The sequence below is a fragment of the Stegostoma tigrinum genome, chromosome 23, assembly GCF_030684315.1.
Source record: "Stegostoma tigrinum isolate sSteTig4 chromosome 23, sSteTig4.hap1, whole genome shotgun sequence".
In the NCBI taxonomy this organism is placed as follows: Eukaryota; Metazoa; Chordata; class Chondrichthyes; order Orectolobiformes; family Stegostomatidae; genus Stegostoma; species Stegostoma tigrinum.
The window spans coordinates 38,365,919-38,381,573 of NC_081376.1; the positions used below are offsets into that span (position 1 = coordinate 38,365,919).

General features: G+C 41.8%; 1 protein-coding gene across 3 annotated transcripts in view; it reads right to left on the reverse strand.

Moving 5' to 3' along the window:
- The window catches only part of pkd1a (polycystic kidney disease 1a), a 179,607-nt gene that overhangs the window by 86,455 nt on the left and 77,497 nt on the right, over window positions 1–15,655 (reverse strand). For 2 of the 3 annotated variants that reach the window (XM_048551749.2, XM_048551751.2), the window contains exons 8-15: window positions 12,527–12,747; window positions 11,714–11,829; window positions 10,300–10,450; window positions 9,220–9,476; window positions 7,780–8,520; window positions 6,697–6,828; window positions 3,826–4,001; window positions 1,146–1,282 (exon numbers count right to left, since the gene is read on the reverse strand). In XM_048551749.2, coding sequence (XP_048407706.2) covers window positions 1,146–1,282; window positions 3,826–4,001; window positions 6,697–6,828; window positions 7,780–8,520; window positions 9,220–9,476; window positions 10,300–10,450; window positions 11,714–11,829; window positions 12,527–12,747 — 1,931 coding nt within the window. Of the gene's footprint in view, window positions 1–1,145; window positions 1,283–3,825; window positions 4,002–6,696; window positions 6,829–7,779; window positions 8,521–9,219; window positions 9,477–10,299; window positions 10,451–10,947; window positions 11,025–11,713; window positions 11,830–12,526; window positions 12,748–15,655 lie in introns of those variants that run through there. The other variant, XM_048551750.2, reaches the window with a different exon arrangement.

Below are 15,655 nucleotides of genomic sequence, written 5' to 3' on the forward strand. Positions count from 1 at the left end.
GGCTTATTCTTAAATGGAAGACCATTTAATTTTTAACCTGTGATTCCTAAACCTTAGATAACAAAATGTAGAGCTGGATGAACACAGCAGGCCAAGCAGCATCAGAGGAACAGGAAGGCTGACATTTCGGGTCTAGACCCTTCTTCAGAAACTTCTCCAATTTGCTCCAATCAATGTTATTCTGCAGAGGGACAGGTGCAATATAAACTTGAGCTTGAACTGATCGTGATTTTGCAGTCAACTTCTGAATATCAGCTGTTGTGTCGTAGAGAATGTTCCAATGAGACTGTCCCACTGAGCCATTACATAAGTAAAACACTTCAAAACTATCTCTCATTTACACTACACTAGTTATTGTCAAAGAGAGGAGGAGTCAGGTCTACATAGTGTATTTCATAAAGATTAGTCATCTTAAACTACTTTACAGCCTTTGAAATACTTAAATGTGGTCCCTGCTGGAATGTAGCAAATGTAAGAAGTTATAATGGTGGGTTATAAGAAATTAATACAACTAGGGAGAAGACCAGAAGCCAAGGGGCTAAAACTGGTTTCTTCGGGAAAATATAAGAAAGTACCCACAAATGAAATAACAGGAAGAATTGGCTTTGAAAATTGGAGAGCAGGAGGGTAAATAATTTTCCTGGGCCCTGGGTGTTATACCAGTAGAGTAGGTCACCTGTCCATTGTAGAAGCTGCCTGGTGATCACTCACTTGTGACTAGGGGATTGAAGTGGCATGGATCTCCAATGGAGATAATAGTGAAATGACTAACAAGATTACTGCCAGAATCAAGGAGAATACAAGTCACCACAACCCTGCCCCAAATGCACACATCATCCCCACATTGTCATTTACTTCTGAAAATTGAATTTGAGAGAGCGTCTTATTGTGAAACAAACAGATATTCTCCTACTTTTCACTACAAGGATAATTTCATCTCCAAATTAAATTCTTTGACCCACGTGGGAGTGCACAAAAATGGAACTGAGGCCAAAATTAGATCAACCATTTTCCGGCAGAGTAGGCTGAATGTGCCAAATAGCCGACTTCTGCTCCTATTTTCTTGTTGTCGACAATGGTGAACATATCTGAACAAGCCTATAGGCACTCGTCACTCATCAGGGCCTCCAAGTTCATCATCTTACCTGGCCTTTGGTATATGTGTGTAACATTTTGTTGCAGTACTGCTTGCTTGATCGTCAGCTGAGGAACTGAAAGACTGAGGTTATATGGGCACGTGAACTGATAAACCTGATCGCCATTCCCGTCTCCAAAACTCCACCTGCAAAGCAACAGAAAGATTCAGTACAGTTTCTCCATCACTGGTGTGTATGAGTTTTGTGACAACAAGCACAGGTGGTACACTAAGCTCCAGAAGCTACATACAAAACCCTTACAGTCTGCATTTGCCTGTCTAGCTTTATGCCAGGTAATAGAAATCAAAATCTGGGTTCATATTGGCACTTATATGGCATTTAGATGGTATATAGGTTGCACCATTGGTTCCATTGTGCTTAACACAGAATTCAAGAGAATTAAATCCCTCTGAAGTTAGTAATTTTTTATTTTCATCTGTACACCCAACAATTTCATATTCTGTGACCCCATTCCTAGTGTTGGATTAGGAGAGTTGGGTTTCAGCCCCACTCAAGATAGTGGAGAACTGAATCAACTGACCGTCAAATGGCCTTGCACTGTAAGTATACATGTTGCCTGCCTCATCGTGACACGTACACAAGGGCTTTCTGTCATCCTCAGTTCAAGGTAATTATCAAGTGATGGGACAAGCAAATGTAAGGCACCTCAACAAGTTAATCCCTGCAAAAAATCTCACACGTAAGAGTTAGAGTAGAACCTGCCTATGGGTCGGAATATAACAAACGGACTTGTTTTTATTCATTCAAGGTGTGCAGGTACCATTGGTAAAGCCATCAGTTTTGTCCATCCATAACTTCCCTAGACAATATGGATAGTCAACTTCTTAAATACAACTGAATACCTTGGTCATTGTCAAAGTCACGTGAAGCATCATCCACATTGCTGTAAATCTGAAGTCCAATGTAGATTACATGGGGTAAAGTGGCAGATTTTCCTCCCTGAAGGATGCTAGTGAAGCAGATAGGATTTTACTGTAATGTGGTCATTATATGTTCACCATGATTCACAGCACCTGTTTTGTTCACGATTTCCTTGTTTCATTAAATGTCAGTTCCCCGGTGCCATGGCAGGATTAGAAATATCTTTAATCTCTGGTCCAAGCATTGGCATTTTGAGTCCAGTAGCTTATCTATAATGCTACAACTATGACCTTTTACAACCAAGAAGGAGGTCACATAGCGATAATGTGGGGCTAGTAATCCATAAATCCAGGCTAATGCTCTGGAGACATAGGTTTGTATCCCACCATGGCATACAGTGGGATTTGGATTCAATATTTTAAAATCTGCAAGTGACAACCATCCAGCTACTGCCAAATGTTGTGAAAACCCACCTGGTCCTCCAATGTCATTCAGGAAATTAAATCTGCAGTTCTTACCTGTTTCCATGTGACTGCAGATTCACAGCAATGTGGTTGACACTCAGCTGCTTTTTGGGTATAAGACCATAAGACATAGGAGTGGAAGTAAGGCCATTTGGCCCATCAAGTCCACTCCGCCATTTAAATCACGGCTGATGGGCATTTCAACTCCACTTCCCTGCACTCTCCCCATAGCCCTTCTAAGGATCTGAGGATTTGCAATACATGGTGGTCTGGCCATTAAGGCCACATCACATGAATGAATAGAACAAAATGTTATTACTTGGTGGATTTAAACATTGTTAACCAAGTATCATAGCAAAGTCTAATCCCTTCTCCCTCAGCTGTGCAAATAGAAAAGCAAGATCTGCAAATATAGAAACTTTCAACTAGTTTTTTAAGAGAATCCTACATGAATGAATCACTGGTCAGAAAAAAATCAAGAGTCATATCCATCACCATTCTGCCCAATAAATCCATCTCTGCTCCCAACAGCGGAATCCAGTAATTATCTCACTTCAGGTCCCTGTAACCCTACAAATTTGTTTCCTTAAAGTTACATTTTATATTCACTTTTCGTTATTTCCACAAGCATCTTGTAAAGTGGGCAGCCAGCTCTGGGTCATTTCCACTCAGATAACTTCCTCACACTTATTCAAAATTTTTCATCTGTGTTCTCTAGATCTGGTACATTCAACCAACAGGAAGCCATTTTCCTCATTTATCTTTAACAAAGCCTACATAACCCTATTACTGCTATATTAAATCTTCCTTCAGTCATCTTTGCTGCAAGATGAATAGCCACAGCCTTGCTGACTTCATCTTTAACTAAATGCCTATCCCTGGAACCATTCTGGTAAATCTTCCTCTGTTGTGGTCACCAAACCAAGCGTAATACTCTAGTTGGGGCCAGAGCAAAGCATTTTAAAGGTTCAGCATAACTTCCCTGCTTTTGTAATCAACGCCTCTGTTTATGAGGCCCATGATTCCACATGCTTTTTTAACCATCCCTTGATATGTCCTGTCCCCTTCAGAGGCCAATGCACGGTCTCCTTCTAGTGCTTCCATTCTTGCACATGTTTTAAAATATTGCCATTATATCGACATTGACTCTCCATCCTTTCTGCCAAAAATGAATAACATGACACTTTTGTCATAAGTTCCATATGCCAATTGGCTGCCCATTTTGCCAACCTGATTATGTCTTGTTATTGGCATTTTTTTGAAACTCTCATCCACACTCTCACCCCTAAGATTGGTATCAACAGCAATAAACCAATATCCTAACAGTAGTTTCCAATATTTACCTGAATGTAGCATTTACAGCTGCATCTACCTTCACACTGGCAGCAAACGTGTATAGGAAGCCTCGCACAAGGATGGCTGGAACAGCAGAGACATTGAACTCAGCTAAGGGATTCCTCCTGTCCACTGTAACATTGCAGATAATCTTTTGGCTGCTCACGTGGTTGGATGCGATCAGCTGCAACAATGAATTGCAAGTTTTAGTAGGAAGTATAAAAGAGGTATTTCTTTTTGTCTGTTGTCCTGACCAATATTTAAACCCTCAAAACAATATCGCTAAGACAGAACATTATCACACTGCTGTCTGTGGAGTCTTATTGTGAGCAAATTGACTGGCACTGGTGACTACAATTCAAAAGTCTTTTGCTGGCTTTGGCATGCCCTTAAGTTATGCTATATAAATTACTTTCCTTCTATTAAAACAGGACTTGGTTACATCATATTTTGAGAATGACATTCACTGTACATCATAGATTGTAAATTTTCTGCCCTTCAGCTTTCCAAGCTTTATATTTCACTCACATTTGCCACCTTTTCCTGTTTTGATAGTGTTCCAATCACAAGATCACAGAATAAGTTTTGTTGGAGCCTTTAAGTCCAACAGACCTCATCCTGGTGAAACAACTCCACTACCCTCTTAAGATGTCATCTCACTGGGCTTTGCGGTTAAACTGAGTGGGTTTTAAACAATGGCATCTTGCTCATATGATATTATTTGCTGTCAAGAACTCGAGTGTCATTATAATTATGTATTGTCCATTCCTCTAACTGACTGTTTAGAATCTGTGTGGGTATAGGATCATGCAGCAGAAATAGGAGAACATGACCCCCTGATCTTGCTCCACCAGTCAGTAGAATCATAGCAGATCTTATGTCTCAAATCCACTCTCCTGCACCATCCCCATTTCCTTCATATCCAAAAGTCTATCCATTTTAGCCTTCATTGTACTTGAGGACTAAGTAACTGCTGTCCTTTGGGATGAAGAATTCAAGATTCATTATTCTCTCAGTAAGTATAGTTTCCTCATCTCAATTCTAAATGGCTCACCACTTAGCTTGCTGAGATCGTACCTCAAGCTAGAGACACTCCAGCCAGGGTGAAACAATGTCTCAGGTTGTACCCTATCAAGCCTGCTAAGAATTTTATATATTTCAATTAGATCCAAGAGAACCCTCTAAACTCCAGAGAATATAGACCCATTCTATTCAATCTCTCCTCCTAGGACCACTCTAACACCATATCAGAAACAATTCAGTGAACCTTTGTTACCCTCTCAGTCAAGAATCTCTTTCCTTAGGCAGGGAGCCAAAATTGTACACAATATTCAAGCTAGGGTCTCAAAGCGCTATATATTTGCAGAAGTCCATAGTGTAATATATGTATATAATTTATTGCAAGGGAAAGGGAATATAAAAGTCAGACTGTTTTTCCACAGCTGTTCAGAAGATTGGTGAAATGAGATCTGGAGTAATGTATACAGATCTGGCCTCCTGATTCAAGGACATAATTGCTAAGAAGCAGTTCAGAGAACGTTCACTTAATTGACTCCTCTAAGACAAGGGAGTAATCTTACAAGGAAAGATTGACTAGATGATGTCTGTACACATTGGAGTTTAAAAACACATAAATATCCTAAGGGTATTTATAACACTGAAAATCTGAAATAAAATCAAAGTACTGGAGCAACTCAATAGGTTTGGGGAGGCAATGGCCTATGGTATTATCACTAGACTGTTGATCCAGAGACTGAGATAATGTCCTGGGGACCCAGATTCAAATCCCGCCATGGCAGAGGTGGAATTTGAATTCAATAAATATCTGGAGTTAAGAATCTAACGATGAGCATGAACCTATTGTCGATTGTCAGGAAAAACCCACCTGGTTCACTAATATCCTTCAGGGAAGGAAACTGTCGTCTTCACTCAGTCTGACCTACATGTGACTGCAGACCCACAGCAATGTGGTTGAATCTTAATTGCCCTCTGAACAATTAGGGATGGGCAATAAATGCTGGCCTAGCCAGCGATGCCCTCATCCTGTAAATGAATGAGAAAAAAGGTCTGGCAGCATCTGTAGAGTTAACGTTTCAAGTTTAACATGACTATTTGTCAGAGCTTCAAAGACGAATCACATTGGACTCTGCGATAACTGTGTTTCTGCCTCTGCAGATGTTGCCAGGCCTACCAAAGATCCTGAGGGAACTTGACAGATCGGATGCCAAAAGGATGTTTCCCCTTCTGGAAGAGGCCAGAATCAGGGGACACAGTTTAAAAATAAATGGCATCCCATTCAATAAGGAGATGTGGAGCAATATTTTTTCTGTGTCATAAATTAGTGGAACTCCCTTTTCCAGTGTGGTGGAGGCATAGTCGTTGAATATTTAAGGAAAGATTCTTGACTGACACAGTAGACAAAAGGATATTTTGGATAAACAGAAAAGTGGAATTGAAACCACAACTGAATCAGTCACAATTTCATCAAACAGTGGAGCATGCTTGAGGGGGCCAAGGGGCCTACTTCTCCTCTAATTGATGTGCTTGTTTACCCTCTAGCAACCCCTACTCTTTCCAAATAAAGGCAAACAACCATTCATCTTCTCTTTTGCTTAAATATAGCCCGTTTTCTCGATTTACACATTTAGCTCAGCGGCCATGGAAAGTCAGAGCTACTTGATTGAGGAGTATTGGCACTAAATAGGTTCCTGAATACACCATGCAATAGAGCTTCAAACTTGCCCAGCAGTAAATGAACGCTTTTACTATGACAGGACATCCAACAGCTTTGGTAAAGACACAGAAAAAAAAGAGCATATGCATAATGAGGACAAACCAGAGGAACAGCACAATCAATTCCAGCCACTGCTTCTACTTACTGAGAGTTGGTAAACAGCTTCAGTTCGGTAAATGACTTTGTATACTTGATTGTAGTGTATGAAGGAAGCCTTATCATCAACAGTCCATTTAAACAGGACATTTGTTCCAGAACTCACTCTTGCTGTGTAGGTCTAGACACAAATACAACTTAAGCAATTAGGTAATTAAATGGATGCTTTGCTACCCTTTAGAGTTCATAGTTATGAAACCACAACAAATCCACAGAAATATGTTCAAATTCGATTTTGAAACAATCTGTCAAATATAATCTCTCTTTAACGTTGATTCCACTTGCTTATGTAGTGATTCCAGCTCTATATACTGCAGAATGAAATACAATACTTCTCAAATTGGTCTTCTTTGAGCAAAATAATTAAAGTGGGGATTTAACTGATACATTTGGCATCCTGCAAGTTTTCAGTAGAGTTCATAAAGAGAAACTCCTTCCATTGGTAGAAAGGTTGGTAAAAGAATAAATGGAAGAGAAGTAGAAATTTCTTTCCAATGATCTGGAATACACTGTCTAAAACGGTGTTAGACACAGATTCAATAATACTAGGTGATATTTCCAAGGTAAGTGTCAATAGCCGAGTTAATTGGATTAACTGACCATCCGCTCCTCTATCTCATCCACTCTTCTCTCCTCCCCATTCCTACCCCTCCCCCCAATCACCACCAGATGCTTTCTGCTGCCACTTTACTAGTTTACTAACATCCCAGCATATCTGCACAGGGCTGGTAAATAGGTCAGCCACCAATTCTACCACAAAAGATCTGTTTTCTGTTGAAATCAGAACTATGCATAGACTGGAGATTAAAGAAAAGCACACAACTCAGTGCATTATTAAAGCTCCCAAGTATTTATCAACTAAACATAGCAAACTGCTCTAAAAATCGGAAGACAGTCTACACAGTGACAGGTTAGCATCAGTTGCTTTGACGCTGGTATTTTCAAAACTCCACTATTGTGAACTACAATAAATCAATATAGCCAATAACATGGCTGGATGTTTGATTTATAATAACTTGAAAAGTGCTGAGGATTAAAGAAAGTCTGACCAAAGCTATAAAGCATAACTTACCACCAGAGAGTTGGACAACACCCGAATACTTGGGTCAGGCAAAATTGTCAGTCCTTCGACTGGATCTTCAGCTCTCACTGTTACCATCTTATTAACAGAGCTAACCTTATTCTTTGCGGTGATGGTGATGCTGGTTAAATTACAATCTTTGACAGTCAGCGGGATACGTGAAAAACAGGTATTACCATCGTTTTCACAGTTGGAGGAGAGCTCTGAAGGGCAAGTCAGTTCACAGCTGAAGTTCTGATTGCTCCCAGACCAACTTGTTACTGCATTTCCAGATGACTGAACCTTAATAATGATGACAGCTCGATTCTTTGGTACATAGAACACACCATTTTGCTTCAGTGGGTAAATAACACTGAAGTCAGTAATGGGGGCCAACACCTGGACAGTGCAAGATGCATTGCTGGAAAAGGGCCCACTTTCCATCATTGCTTGGTAAGTATAAACACCTGGTGATTGCTGCCCATTGCGAAGCAGTGGACTACTGGCATCAGTTTCTTGCCTGTGAGTATAAAGCACACGAAGATTGCACACAGTACCATCTGTATGGTTGCTATCAGTCAGATTTATCCAAAGATCCTTGTTGTCCCCAGAGTAGACTACACTGTAGTAACTCTGTTGCCAGGGTGATGAATCATTCTGTTGACACTGTAGGAAGCTTCCAGGCTTGCCATCGTGTTGAATGGCTATGATGTCATTGGACTGCACTGCAATCCTTTCATTTCTGAGCAAGAGCTGAACATGAAGAAAAATTAGAAACTTAGTCTTATAACATTCCTCTAATATTTAGATGCTAAAATAAGTGAAAGGACAATATTAGGATTGGGATGACAGGTTCTGACTGGTAGTTTAGAATGCAAGAAAAATGTAAATAGAAACAATCTCATGAGAGGATTGAAATTAGAGTGGTCAAAGATGCAGGGTGGGGGTGGTATTGGCAGATGCCGGGAAATGATTTTTGATGTCACTCTGACTCAGTGGAGGGCCTGTGCTACCTTGTCTGTTAGTACCAAAGCACTTTGACGGTCAAGTTTAGTAGTTTGTGGGAAATTGGCTCACCACCAATTTTGACAGGTTGACATTTCAAGGGTGTGAAGGTGTGTAGTGGTGTAGTATACAGACAGATCTGCAACAGGATGGAGTCACTTTGGGGTTGTGAGTGGAAATTGCCCCTCCTGAACCTCCACTCTTCCTTTAAAAAATTAAAAGCTTCTTAGGCTGTTTTGTAAATTACCTCAGTAGTGTCATTAAGGACAGGTTACCTATACGGTACAGGAACTTTAATTTGCATATTTAAGCAGTTAGATCCTTGTTTCAGGTAAATAGGCTGTTTGCCGTTTACTGATTCACTGCCTTGCGAGGATCTTCATAATCGGTTACAGCTTAAGCTCTGAACAGGTACAAAGGTAGCAAAAGGTAGAAAAATGATCTTACTACATAATGAGTTGAGCTCTTGGCTGGCACCGTACAAGGAACTTCCTTCACAAGGTCGTAAAGTGGATGGCTTTCGATGAAGTGAGGCGGGAGTAAATTTGGACACCTAATAAAGACATCAGTACCACAGGGTCTTTTCAGCGGTAAGCAAGTTTCAGCCAAACTGCACCATTTAGTGTCACTGTTACAGCCATGGGTGGTGTTGCTGACAGTTCGAGGTAAGCAAAAAGCAAATGACGAACATACTTCTTCATTGTCTGGAAGAATAAATTGTTCAGTGATTTTGCAAGTATGTAATGTACATTTAGAAATTTTTGTCAACTCAATTTCAAAGAAAAAATATGCATTGTCAATTTACATTTTATTAACATTTCTAATCCAATCACTCTGAATATCTTTGTATAGAATATAAATGTGTGCGTTTGTGGAACTTGCAATAAATTTAAAGTAATTTATTGTGTGTCCTACAGGAAGCGGTTGAAGCAAATAGCAGGAAAGCTTCCAAAAGGAAATTAGACAAGTACATGAGACAAAAAGGAATACAAAGTTGCACTGAAATGTTGGGAAGGTTAGATGGAATACAAGGAAACTTCTGTGAAATATAAGTACCATCACAGATTTGTTAAAATGAACATCCTATGTCTGCACTGTATATTATTCTTAAAATAAGCACATAATATTTAGAAATACATGCAAATATGCACATGATTATTATCTACTTAAGCTGTGAATTTGAGCTTTCCTGAAAAAATTTTCTGACATTTACGTAAGGGGATTTGTGCCAAACACAGAATGCTGGAGAAGCTCAGCAGGTCTGACGGCAACTGTGGAGACAGAAACAAAGTTAATTTTTCCAGTCTGGTATGACTCTGCTTGGAAACTTTTAATCAGATCTGAAGAAGACTCATTCCAGAATTGAAACATTAACTTTGCTTCTCTCCCCACAGTTGCTGCCAGACCTACTGGAGTTTCTCCAGCATTTTCTGTTTCAGATTTCCAGCATCTGCAGTATTTTGCTTTGAATGAGACTGGCAGGATTTCTGCTTTCTGACACACTGACTCCCATTATTAAGCTGTTACCTGGTGTCACAAGTTGCATGTCTTTTCCAGCACATTTTGGTCGGTAGATCTTAAATTTCACCTGGATAGTCTGGTTCAGGTTTTGTGTGGCTAATTCGAGCACTGACACAAAACCATCATGATTGAACCAAAGGCCTGGGAAGACCATGAGCTATGAGATCAAAACGTAAACAAAGGGATTAGGAACCACCTTGATGCAGAGAAGTCAAAACACATTCAACTCCCTTCTCCCATTTCTGGTAGTTTTTTCATTTGAAATTGCAATTGCCTATAGCAAACTCCATAGCAAAGTGTAGGGGAACACTTTCTATCTTTCACAAACCAGAATCAGGACCTACCACTCTTCAAGCCAAGTATATCATCTGACATCAGAGTAACGGGTCTACTTCGGTTCAGTGTTAACCTGCTTAACCGTAAGTTAGGTATTTTAAGGTTTAATCTTGGGATTTGAGCAGTCAAAGCTGACTATGTTTTGTAAGGAGATTGCTGCACATTCTGTCTTTCTAATGAGATGGTTAACAGAGGCCTTGTCTGTCTCCTCAGGATATAAAGCATCTCATGGCCCTACTTTGAAGATGAGTAGGGGAGTTCTCCCTGACACTGCGGCCAATACTTATCCCTCAACCATTGTTCCTTATGGTATCTTACCATGCAAAAATTGGCCACAGCCTTTCCTGGCATTATAGTTACTGCACTTCAAACAAATCAACTTGCTGATATTTGGGATATCCTGTGTACACAAAAGATGCTATATAAATACAGGTGATTGATTTCATTCCTAAATCCCTTCTAATGTCTCCTAAGTGACTGGGATGATTGTCACAATTACTACCTGTGTGGTATCTTGGTTGAATGGATTTCTGGGTTTCTAAATTATGTGACAGGTTACTGCCCGAGTAGGTAAGTTTTAGCTTGAACCTTCAATATCCATTTTATACTGGAATAATATCCCAGTGCCCTTGAAGCATACCATTACTGCATTTGTCACGGCACTATTCACTTCCTGCACCAGCTGTCTTATGGCTTTGTCTGCAAGGCTGCTGCATTAGACATAATTCTGCATTTTTCTCTAAAGCAACAAAAAAACTTTCTTAATTCTGATGATGTGTTTGTTAAATTATTGCTGACTGCTTTGTGTGCGCAAATTGGTTGCTGTGTTTCCTACATTACAATAGTGATTACGTGTCAAAAGTACTTAATTAGCTGTAAGATATTGAGATGACCTGAGAGCTGTGACTGATGGAATTGAAATGTAAATTCTTCATTTTTCTCCACGTTGTACATGGAACGTTCAGCTTTCAAAACCTGTCTAGTATGAAGCGGACATGTGTTAAAAACACTCCTATCACTATTTTTTAATGCACTTTGTTGGAAGCTGATTGCACCCAAACAAAACAGGTGGACAGTCACTCACCTCCACCAGTTCTGAAGCTGTGGATGAACTGTAGTTCACGGTGATATTTTTTACAGGTAAGTGGGTGCTAAATGCTGGAGATCCCAATAGATTGTAATTGGCACCTGGAATCTTTTCTGTTTCATAAAACACAAAAAGAAACACTTGTCAAAGTAAAGTTTGGAAACAATCACAAAGTGTCCATCAAACATTGTTAGATGTCGAGGTGTTACCAATTTAAAAATGAGCCATTAGCTAAAGATATCAATCATCGTTGCCAATGATTGATTTATGTGGGGAGGCTAAATTGTAGATTATTATAATGAACATATTGTACCTTCAGCTTTTTATGGTGTGCATGGTGTATTGGATGATAAACATTGCAGGAAGGATTGTGATGAGAGGATATCTTCCCACCTTATATTTTTATTCTACTAAATATGAGATCTCTTAAATTGTAACCATGTTTGCTTAGGGCTGCAAAAACAGGAGTTGCTGGAAAAGTTCAGCAGATTTGGCAGCATCTGTGAAGAAAAAATCACAGCATTTCGAGTTTGGTGACCCCTCCTCAGAACCGTTGGCCTGCATTAGCTGATCTCACTCTTAAGAACTAAGCAGAATGCACCAGGTTAGGGTACAAAAACACAGCACTCGAGGCATCATGCCCTAGCATAGATCAATGCCTTCAGAAAAAAATGGCAGGCTCTAGGATGGGTAAAGATTGGGAGAAAAATAAAGCAGAATTATTCTAAAATAGAATCACAGAAGTCCTGGACTGTTACTTTGTTAAGAAAGAAACCTACTATCAGCCATTCGTTAATTTTATCCACTAACCTCCAGCTCTATATTCGCACACAAAATTTCTTCTCGTGGTACAGAGATCTGTTTTCCATTCTCCTGCAAGGTTTGCACCCATCAGCACGCAGGTGTTACTGAATAATGTATTTGGTTGCCCAGGCAACCATTCCTGAAAGTTTTCAAGGGTGGACCCGTCCACCCACTGCAGTGTTCCAGCACCAGCAGTATCACTTAGACCTATCCACACAGAATGCACGCTGCAACAGGAGCAAAAGAAGGGTCATTAAACTGATCATAGAATTTACAGTATAGCCTAATGCAACATAATGTAAAGGTCTCTTCAGAATATGCCCACTGTGATCACAATGAGGACCAACACACCAATTGGAAAGCAATGTAAATGTAATATCAGTAATTAACTAGATAATAAAATGTGAGGCTGGATGAACACAGCAGGCCAAGCAGCATCTCAGGAGCACAAAAGCTGACGTTTCGGGCCTAGACCCTTGATCAGAGAGGGGGATGGGGAGAGGGAACTGGAATAAATAGGGAGAGAGGGGGAGGCGGACCGAAGATGGAGAGAAAAGAAGATAGGTGGAGAGGAGAGTATAGGTGGGGAGGTAGGGAGGGGTTAGGTCAGTCCAGGGAAGATGGACAGGTCAAGGAGGTGGGATGAGGTTAGTAGGTAGATGGGGGTGCGGCTTGGGGTGGGAGGAAGGGATGGGTGAGAGGAAGAACCGGTTAGGGAGGCAGAGACAGGTTGGACTGGTTTTGGGATGCAGTGGGTGGGGGGGAAGAGCTGGGCTGGTTGTGTGGTGCAGTGGGGGGAGGGGACGAACTGGGCTGGTTTAGAGATGCAGTAGGGGAAGGGGAGATTTTGAAACTGGTGAAGTCCACATTGATACCATATGGCTGCGGGGTTCCCAGGCAGAATATGAGTTGCTGTTCCTGCAACCTTCGGGTGGCATCATTGTGGCAGTGCAGGAGGCCCATGATGGACATGTCATCTACAGAATGGGAGGGGGAGTGGAAATGGTTTGCGACTGGGAGGTGCAGTTGCTTGTTGCGAACTGAGCGGAGGTGTTCTGCAAAGCGGTCCCCAAGCCTCCGCTTGGTTTCCCCAATGTAGAGGAAGCCGCACCGGGTACAGTGGATGCAGTATACCACATTGGCAGATGTGCAGGTGAACCTCTGCTTAATGTGGAATGTCATCTTGGGGCCTGGGATAGGGGTGAGGGAACAGGTGTGGGGGCAAGTGTAGCATTTCCTGCGGTTGCAGGGGAAGGTGCCGGGTGTGGTGGGGTTGGAGGGCAGTGTGGAGCGAACAAGGGAGTCACGGAGAGAGTGGTCTCTCCGGAAAGCAGACAGGGGTGGGGATGGAAAAATGTCTTGGGTGATGGGGTCGGATTGTAAATGGCGGAAGTGTCGGAGGATGATGCAATTGTAAATGGCGGAAGTGTCGGAGGATGATGCGATTGTAAATGGCGGACGTGTCGGGCTCCACACTGCCCTCCAACCCCACCACACCCGGCACCTTCCGCTGCAACCGCAGGAAATGCTACACTTGCCCCCACACCTGTTCCCTCACCCCTATCCCAGGCCCCAAGATGACATTCCACATTAAGCAGAGGTTCACCTGCACATCTGCCAATGTGGTATACTGCATCCACTGTACCCGGTGCGGCTTCCTCTACATTGGGGAAACCAAGCGGAGGCTTGGGGACCGCTTTGCAGAACACCTCCGCTCAGTTCGCAACAAACAACTGCACCTCCCAGTCGCAAACCATTTCCACTCCCCCTCCCATTCTCTAGATGACATGTCCATCATGGGCCTCCTGCACTGCCACAATGATGCCACCCGAAGGTTGCAGGAACAGCAACTCATATTCCGCCTGGGAACCCTGCAGCCATATGGTATCAATGTGGACTTCACCAGTTTCAAAATCTCCCCTTCCCCTACTGCATCTCTAAACCAGCCCAGTTCGTCCCCTCCCCCCACTGCACCACACAACCAGCCCAGCTCTTCCCCCCCACCCACTGCATCCCAAAACCAGTCCAACCTGTCTCTGCCTCCCTAGCCGGTTCTTCCTCTCACCCATCCCTTCCTCCCACCCCAAGCCGCACCCCCATCTACCTACTAACCTCATCCCACCTCCTTGACCTGTCCATCTTCCCTGGACTGACCTAACCCCTCCCTACTTCCCCACCTATACTCTCCTCTCCACCTATCTTCTTTTCTCTCCATCTTCGGTCCGCCTCCCCCTCTCTCCCTATTTATTCCAGTTCCCTCTCCCCATCCCCCTCTCTGATGAAGGGTCTAGGCCCGAAACGTCAGCTTTTGTGCTCCTGAGATGCTGCTTGGCCTGCTGTGTTCATCCAGCCTCACATTTTATTATCTTGGAATTCTCCAGCATCTGCAGTTCCCATTATCTCAATAATTAACTAGGTGTGTATCGCTAGTCAGGACGAACTTACAAACTCTCATTGTATTGCATGTTTTCCTCCAGAAGAGAGAAGGCTGAGAGTTAACCTGATTGAGGTTTTTAAGCTAATGAAGGAGCTTGACAGGGTAGATGCAGAGAATATATTTCCTCAAACAGTGGAGTGCAAAAGTAGAAATAATGCATAAATGCAGCATTGACACTAATAAATGCAGCAGAGAATTCAGTAGAAACCTTTTCACCCAGACATTATTGAGAATGTGGAACTCACTATCATAAGGAGTGCTGAGGGAAATAGCATGAATACATTGACAGGAGTGTTAGACAAATATTTGAGGGAGAAATGAATAGAACTTATACTGCTAAGGTTAGATGAATTAAAGTTGATGAAGGCTAATGCACAGTATTAACTGGCACAGCCTAGTTGGGCCAAAAGGCCTGTTCCTCTGCCAAAGACCTGAGGTAACAATGTGAAAGCAAGGTCTGTTTGTACATGATTAAGTACTTTGCTATACAATGCAGAAAAAAGGATTTATTTGTTGGAGGCAGCAGCTATTGAGTGATTAATTGTAAGTTGGAGCTTTAAAAACAGGGATTTTATTTTCAGTTTTTGACGCTCGAAACACTTTGGTTTCATTTTGACTCCTCTTGAAGGCCCATTGCTCAGAAAGTGGAATGTGCATTTTACTAGGAATCCATCAAAATCAGACGTTACAGTTGAACT